This window comes from Colossoma macropomum, unplaced genomic scaffold (assembly GCF_904425465.1).
Source record: "Colossoma macropomum unplaced genomic scaffold, Colossoma_macropomum, whole genome shotgun sequence".
Taxonomy (NCBI): Eukaryota; Metazoa; Chordata; class Actinopteri; order Characiformes; family Serrasalmidae; genus Colossoma; species Colossoma macropomum.
The window spans coordinates 33168332-33177216 of record NW_023494793.1 but is presented as its reverse complement, the minus strand read 5'-3'; the positions used below and the strand labels follow the sequence as shown (position 1 = coordinate 33177216).

At 38.2% G+C, this 8885-nt stretch overlaps 1 protein-coding gene across 1 annotated transcript in view; it reads left to right on the top strand.

The window, feature by feature from the left end:
* Positions 1–1663: 1663 nt before the first annotated feature.
* cacna1sb (calcium channel, voltage-dependent, L type, alpha 1S subunit, b) overlaps positions 1664–8885 on the top strand; it is a 28766-nt gene continuing 21544 nt past the window's right edge. Inside the window, exons 1-3 of the mRNA XM_036579263.1 lie at positions 1664–1851; positions 3792–3897; positions 7608–7747. Coding sequence (XP_036435156.1) covers positions 1664–1851; positions 3792–3897; positions 7608–7747 — 434 coding nt within the window. The remainder of the gene's footprint in view (positions 1852–3791; positions 3898–7607; positions 7748–8885) is intronic.

Genomic DNA, 8885 nt, shown 5'->3' with positions numbered 1-8885 from the left:
TACCTGAAGTAAATTCATTTGGAATTCACCGCTCATTCCTAACAGTGACTCCACGGACAGAAACCTTCATCCCACCAGAAAGAAACGGCGCCGTCTTGTGGATTAAGGAAGCAATGTTGGTCATTTATATTCTGTTATTGTGTGGGCAAAATACACAATAAAATATAAATAATTAACTAATAATGTAGCTTCTGCACTGTGAAGAGGCATGTCCAGGAAGCAATTTGAAAAACAACGTAAGCTAAGTTACTGTTATTTGCTACTTTTACAGGACTATAGTAAGTGCTTAGTGGCTAGCCAGAGAACCAATCCACCTGGCGAAGTGCAGAAAGATTACGGGAAAGTTAATCGTTGACGAAGCAAACTCATCGGCTAGTTCACCCATCACACATAGAGGTTAATCTGCAGTGCATAAAGAAGGTGCTATAACAGGTTAATTACAGCTGAATTCAGACCACCACAGTGACTAGGGCTAATGAGAATGCAAATGAACCAACGCATACAACAGCTGCAGCCACCACGATTACAGATACTTGGGCTTTTAAACCCAAAATATTAATATTAATATTAATATTATATAATGAAATTGTATCGATTGTTTTTCTCCCACCCCTACTGGGGAGTGAGCTGTCTGTCTTTAGGTAGCTAACCTAGTTCAGTTAGAAATGTAGCTACTTGATAACAGTGAATAGAATTACTCTGTAAAGACTTTGCTAAAGTAACGTTAGTTAGCTAGGAGCTAACATATCTAACATGCTAGAAACGACAACACAAAAAGTGTTTTTGGCTCATATTTGTGTACAGTATGTCATTTAATGTCAATACAATCAAGTGTTAGCTAGCTAATTAGCTAGCAAGCAGCTAGCTAGCGTTTATTCAGACTGTTTCTGGGCCGCAGCGGCCGCTGAATTTCTAGGGCCCGAGTATCTGCAGGGTTTGCGTGCAGCACCAACATGCATATTGACTCAAGATTAAACCAGATAACCCCAGCAACTCAGTAGTAAAGAGCCTAACTGAAATTTGTGATGCTAGAAGAATTTCAGCCACTTCATGAAATTTAATCTGTGTTTCTGGCTCTATGAACATTTCCAGCCAGTGTCTGCTCAGTGTCACACTTGGAACAACCCCTCTCTTCTCTATGTTTGGGTTTCTGTCCTGTTCTCTTCCCCTCAGTATCTTTTCTTTCATCTGTACTGCTTCATGTAGCAGCTGTAGCTCTGTGGCTGCTGCTTCTCCCAAATGCCCTGCTTCCTTCTGTGCTTGTGGCCCCACCCGAACGCCAAAGAGCCCTTTTCCCCCAGCCCCAAGCATGGACACTCTCTGGTTGTCTATATATAAACCTGACACGGGCCAACTGCATCCCAAACGCTCTCCGCTCCTCTAATTTCTCCTTGCTTGGTGTAAGTTTTCCGAGCAAGGGGGCCAGGGCCAAGGAGTTAAGCAGCGTCTTTCTGTCAGAGAGAGCTGCAGGGGAACGGAGGGTGGAGGAGGTGTAGGAGAGCACGCAAGGTCTAACCCAGTCATCTGGGAGACCCAAAGGATTGTAAAATTGGGATTCTTGCTAAAGGCTGTGGAACACTGGTGCAGAAGATTTGGGCTTGGTTTCTTTTAGTCTTTTTTCCCTGGGATTCAGACCGTGTAGGTGAAAGGAAGCAGAAGAAAAATGGATTCCAGTGGAGGGCCAGCCCTGGCCTCGTTCATCATGAACGAAGAGGAGCTGAAGAGGAAGCAGCGGGAGAAGCTTAAGAAGCTACAGGCCACCGGTGGGAACCCCAGGCCCGCCCGCTCCCTCTTCTTCTTCACTCTCAAGAACCCCTTCCGAAAGTCCTGCATAAACATTGTGGAATGGAAGTATCCTTCAAACACAGACCAAACATAGTTTAACTGTAGACCCACTTAAACTTCTTTGTCATGTTTCACTCCTTGAAATAGTAGATTATACCATGATTATAAATGGCAGTTTAAACTGTGAGATGAGGAATTATGATGGTGAAATGACTGTATATGGCTGTATTATTCTCCTTCAAAAGCAATGGGTTCAGCTGTTATTTGATTGTGACTAGCATGTGAAATCATCAGTTTTGATGAAGAAGTATACAACTAGATGGCTGTATTATTCATCTGGCTTCTCCATCTTCGTTTATCTGGCTTCTCCTACCAATGGTAGTTAGTCACTGGTAGTCACATTTAAGGTTTAATCTGTTGTTTCTAGGAAGACTTCTATAGTATTCGAATTTCAGGCTTAGCATTCATACCAGGCAGAAAGCAGCCAGAGAAACCACCAGAGAAAACCATCAGAGAAATCAGACCTTCTTAGGCCTGGTCCTTTTAGTCTTATTCTAGTCTAGAGAAGATGTTCCACAGACTCGGTAGCCTCTATTTGCATTCAAGAAAGAGAAGTAAAAGGGCTCTGTTGTTCTATTTAATCTAGGCGCAGAAATGTCTGTCAGAAGCCAGAGCGAGAGGTGTTAAGCTTTTGTTATCCGTCAGACCCCCCAGTGATTGAATGGAAACATTAGCTCAAGTCTTTTCACCGTCAAGGGTGTTGATGTGAAGACTGACCTCACATTATTTAGAGACTATGGGTTAAACAGTATAGAGACGGCTCCTTAATTGTGTGCTAAGTGACCAGCAGTCTAGCGTGCAGTTTTAGGCAATGAAGTGAAAAACTAGCTTGATTATAATATAAGCTTGTCTGCTAATCAGATCTATTGCTTCCTCTATTGTCATTTTTTGCCCCTAGTAAATTATTTGTGACTTGTCAAATATAATTAATGTTGAAGTATTCATGTTCATTCAGACTGAGTGTTATCAAAAAAATGTAGGCCCTATCTAGAAAAAAACTGGAAATACTGTCAAGATTAATATCAGTAGGTTTTTGCAAAAATCTCAGCAAAAATGAACACAGTCCAATGTAAGTGGCCAGCTTTCTTTTTGCTTTAATGCAAGCAGTCGATGTAATCTTGGAGCCATTTTAATAACTGTGTTTAAATGGTTTGATAATATTCTGGGTGCGTGCAGCTGTTGTGTGAGATCACTTGTGCTGGACATGGTGCTGAGCTGGCAGGGAAATTCTGATATCCTGCCTCCTGCTGGCAGAAATGTACCCTCTCATTTAAGACCACACTCAGACTGTCCCATACTGTCCTGTACAGCACTGTAGGGCAGATTGATGAACGCTTTCACGCATAGAGTTTCAAGTGAACAATATATGTTGCTCAGGCTTGAACACTGTAGGGATGATCATAACATAGTTCCTTGTGTGAAACAGTTCATGGCAATGTTTGGTCGATTAAATAAATCACCGTGAGCTAGAAATGACCAGAACTGCAATTGCAAACGCATGTTAGAACTTTATAGAGATCATCTAGTGGTTCAATGTTGTTTACCGAAATGTGAGATATTGTTAATATTAACATGGAAACACAGGCCCTGACACTTTGTTTGAGAAAGGTTGAACTTGAGCTTAGTGCAGATCAAGTTCAAGTGTAGTTCAAGTTCAAGAGGTCAGTAACCAACACACCATAATCTTATAGAACAATGTTAACTTTTACCTAAATGCCAACATAACATATACAAAAACAACAATGGGGATTGGAATCTTTATCATATTTGCTTATGCAAGAACTAGCATGGTTAGATTTATTGGAATGCGATTTACTGGAAAATTTGCAGTGAATTTGGTATCTGGTTTATTTTCATGTGCTCATTGTTTTCTGCTTACTTAAAGTTGTGATTGTTGCTTTGTTATGCTTGGCTAGTTTGCTATTTTCCTGACTAGACCCCAACAGGCCCTTTGAGATCATCATCCTGCTGACTATCTTTGCTAACTGTGTGGCTCTTGCTGTGTTTCTGCCCATGCCAGAGGACGATACCAATTCTACCAACTCCACCTTGGTGAGTTCCAGCTTCAGGTGTTGGGCGAACAAAGAAGCCTCTATCTTTTTTCTTTGGTTCTCTCCTTACAGTGTGTTCCCTAGGCCATGTTTCACGCAGAATGTAGTAGGGGTGCACGAACTGATAACGTCTATGGCCGATAACAATTTCTTTAGAAAAAAATTGCAGATGGCTGTTTTTTTGTTTTTTTCAATTTTTTTGAACCTGAAGCTCACTCTGTGTGAGTTAAATAAACACATCAAACACAAAAAACATTTTCAGTGCTTTGTATTAGCCAGATGTGCACTATAAATACATTTGAAAGTAAGAAATGACTGGATATTTATGCGTTTTGCATAATTTTGCTACAGCATTTTGGTGTAGGTTAAGATGCGGCATTTAAATACACTGTAAGTGCACTTACCTGACTTACTATTTATTTCATAAAGCTGCAACACTGATTGGCCAAAATAAAATATAATAAACTGTCAGATTGTGCCAAAAAGCCAATTCAAGTCATGGCCAGTTCGAGTTGTACATCCTTAGAATGTAGTTGGCTGCCATAGTTTACACTAAATTTATATGACTAGTTCAGTTTAGTCACATATCATTTTACTAACAGGAACTACACTCAAACTTTTGTTATTCACAGTTATACCTTTCGTTGATTTTATCCAAGACAGGCAGAATAAAGTGTTTGTGTGATTTTGTTTATTTAGGCCAATTATGATAGAGCAAAGTGGTGACACTGAACGATTTCATTACATCTGTTATATTGTTTATCTGTCAGCAGTTAATCATGTACAGTAATTCACACTGATTGCATTTATCTATGCTTATTTTGATGGGATTGTTTTTGAAAATCCTCTTACACCTGACCAGTGACTGATAGACTGTAAGATGTTTTGACTCTGAAACTAAAGCTCAGCAGCTGGTGTTGGTCAGGAAGGTACTGGGCTTTATATTTAGACTCTGGGTAAGGAGGTGCAGCAATGATGAAGCTGCAGGGTTGCAGTCCACAGGAATGAGTGAGAGGCACAAAGATACACGCAAACCTCTAGGGGGAGTTTATTGCTCATATTGCCATTTTAGTGACAGAATTCTTACCCTGTGCAAAAACAATTTCACATCCATTGTAGGCCTGGGCACTACGGACTCCAACTGAATCATTAGCCTTATAGCTGCCATTTAGAACAGTCTGCAAATATTTAAACACAGAGGTTTATATATTAATAAAATGTATTCTTCTTAGTAAAACTTTGTCATATTTCCTTCTATTTGATGCAGAGCATTTACATCTTTCGCCTACATCAGAATATGTTTAGCCAATAGTATGATCATTGGAATCAAAATAACATGCTTTTCTTATAAGCGTCTCTGCCCATTTACTTTTACTGGCAACTAAATAATTAATAAATAATAATAAAAGAAAAACATGTCATCGTGCCAATCTCTAGAAAGAATACAATTGCATGAAATTGTGTAGATTTCGGAAAAGAAAATGGTACAAACACACTTACAAATGATGTTTTTTCATGGGTTCTTTAGTAAAGAAAATGGTTCTTGTCAAGCTTGTAACAATAGAAGAACCCTTTTTGGTACTATATAGAACCATTTTTAAAAATGTTCTATACTTTATACAGCACATTCTCCATCAATCTGAAGAGCTCTTCCACAATGCAAAGAACCCTTTAATCATGCAAAGGGTTCTTTAAGTGTTCATGGTTCTATATAGAAACATGTTCTTTACTAAACAACCCTTGAAGAACCATCATTTTAAGTGTATACATGGCAGTACAGTACTGTACAAGATCACTCACAAGATATTTCTGAAGTAAGGTAAGAAAGTCATGATACAACAGGAGTTTGCAGTTACAAAAGTGATTAAAAGATATAGAGAAAATGGGCCTCCTAACAACCGTGGTAGATTGTTAGATGATAAATTATATTTAGTTGTTGAGGCTTCTGTGTGATTTTATGTTGAACATATATTTTCTGCTTTTTCCTGAAGGTGAAAAAATAAAAATGTAGGACTAAATGGCCTTTTTGACTGGAAATTCAGTAAATAAAGTGGGGTCTCTGACTTTTGCACGGTACTGTGCATAAAATCAGTTAAAAATTTGGGCACATGTGAAAAATAAAGTTGAGGAAAGCTTCTTTATACAGTGCATTCGCAACACAGCACTTACAATCAACAAAATTCAATCCAGCACTCAGCCTAAACAGCATCTGAACTATCTGGGTCAGATCTGCTGCCCAACAACACACTCAGTCACATTCAGACTTCTAGTAGTAGGTTATTCAGCATGTCATTGGATTTCAAATGGCTGTAATGCGTGTTATGATTTCTACAATTACTGCCCAGTCCCCTTCAGCTGTGGCCAGAGCCTAGCCAGGCTGGTAGCTTGCCATTCCTCAGTTATAAGTCATGAAACCTAAGCTGAGAGCAGGGCTAAAGAGCCCCCACCCAAAACAGTCAGAAGTAGCTCAGTAGAGTTTTGGCACAGCGATGCTCACTTTAGCTGAGAGCATAAATAGCTTTAATTAATTGACACAAACATAGTGTCTGTTGGTAAGTGATGGTGGTGGGGTGGGCAAGGTTTTTTTGTTTCTGACTTTTCATTCCTTTTTTTTGCCCCTGACTTTATATTACATTTTTCAGTTTCACAGAAAATGCATATGGCTACACTCTCAAAAATAAATGTTCTGAAATGGTCCTTAGCATACAGTCATAGAAAAAGTTCAGTTAGTATAGAATCTTTGCATTATGTGTAAAGGTTCAGAGGAACCTCATGGACCTGGCTTGTAACTCACTCACTCGCTCACATTTAGCAGGCTGAAAATTCTCCACAAGGTGGTGCTCTTTGCACTTAAACAGCTTTTGTACTTTCAAAAAAGCAGTGAAGTTATGAATTTAATGCTTCATAAGAGCAGTGCTTTGGATCAATAATGACCAAAGTAACATCTTAGGGGTGTTTTTGAGACCTTTATTTTTAAGAGCTAGTGGAACCAGATTATCAGAAAATATCAAATGCAGGCAACTGCTGGATTCATAAATTGATGAAAAGTGATGAATTACATATGGTGTTTTAAGGTCAATCTGGATTAAGAAGGACTGTGTGTAGTTTAAAGGTTTCTTCATAATTGAAGTTACTTTCTGTTTTCCCTTTGTGATATGAGTAGGGCTCCGATGTGTTCTGTGTTATTTCTATGAAAATAAATGTAAAAGAAACTGATGGCAAAACGAATGTCTGTGCTGCTGTTTGCAGATCAGAGCAAACAGAGTGGAAGATTTCTGAAGTCTTTAAAGCAGGAGTGTTTAAGGGACAGTCAGCGTGACCATGTTAGAGTATAACCAGACCACACATGGCCACCATACATGGCCCTGTTCTCTGATTGTTTTCCTCATCTTTGCCATAGTATCACAAAACCATTGATAAAGGCAGAGAAGAACAACTCTGTAGAGCTCCATATTTTGCTGAAGCCAAAGGTTGTTAGTGATGCAGCTGAATAAAATGCTTAAAAATATGTGACTATGCACTTGGCAGAATGTGCACTGTATACCTTCAGTGTTATTTAGGTCGAAGTGACACTGAAACTACCTCTTTCTTATTTCAGTGTAGGTGTGTTTTAATTGTTAAATTCTTTAATTAAAGTCTTTCAGTGTTACATGTTTTACTCAATGAAATTAGTCACAACAGATATCTGATAAGGATGTTCTTTTTTTGCAGGAAAGCTTGGAGTACATCTTTCTGGTCATTTTTACTCTGGAGTGCTTCCTAAAGATAGTAGCGTATGGGTTTTTGTTCCATGAAGGTGCTTATTTACGGAACTGCTGGAACATATTGGACTTTGTCATCGTTTTTATGGGGTGAGATGAATCTGCAAGCATCACTTGACCTTTTAGCTCTCTTCATCAGAATGGACCAAAAGACCCCCTTCAAAACCACAAAAACAGCTGATCTCACCTCACCCTCATCCAAATACAGAAACAATGAGATCAAATTGAGGGTCAAAATGAGGGTTATTTTTCTTATACTTCTATAATATGTGTTTTCCAAATCGAAAGTTGAGTATAAAACTGAACCACAATGTGTCAGCTTTTATTTATGGGCAGGGTTTTACATTAGCCATGCAGAAAAAAATGCCATTTGTTATGTTTACTCCAACAGTGTCAGCTGAGCATAAGTGTTTGGAAAATTACATTTAAAGGACAATTAAGTTGTTTAAACTTAATATTTGGTCCCAGACTTGTTACATGCAATAAGTGCCCTTGACATTGACATCACCAAAACTGCTTGCTTTTCCATCATAGTCAATTCTCTAGTTTTCATCATGTTTTGTATCTTTTACATCAAAACAAGACCCCTAATGCAAACTCCGGTGACTACAACCAGCACTATACATTCACAGCTCTTTCATGTGTTTACAGTTCAGGGCACAAGGATCGTCTGAGCAATTAGAATCATCTGTCATTCATTTGCCCCATTACTTTTGCTCAGCTGAAATTGGTGTTCAAAAAGCAGTATGATTCATTTTGTATGGAAAACAGTTCCCAGAAATAAAAGCTATGCTTATTTTCTAATCTGGAATACACAATTTATGAGTATATAATGAAACTCATATTTCAAATCAGTGTCACTAAGCTGATTCTTAAAGAATTTATTTATATAAGAGTATATTAAAGTTATTATCATTTGTGTTTTGTATTGTAAAAACTAGGAACCATAAATAGGCAGTCATTGCACTTTGATTTTAGGAGATGTAAGTATAGGATTACATTGTACAAATGGAGCAGGGAGTGAAAGAATACATATAGTAGTATTTTGTATACTGGAAATACAGACAAATATATATATATACACTCAAAATATACATACATGTGCAGATGGTATACAGAGTGATTACTTCACATTGTAATCCTGATTATATTATGCATCAGTTGATCATTAATCTCTAATGGAATACAGATTAAATGTAGCTTTCCCAACTGTTAAGTTAATCTTAAA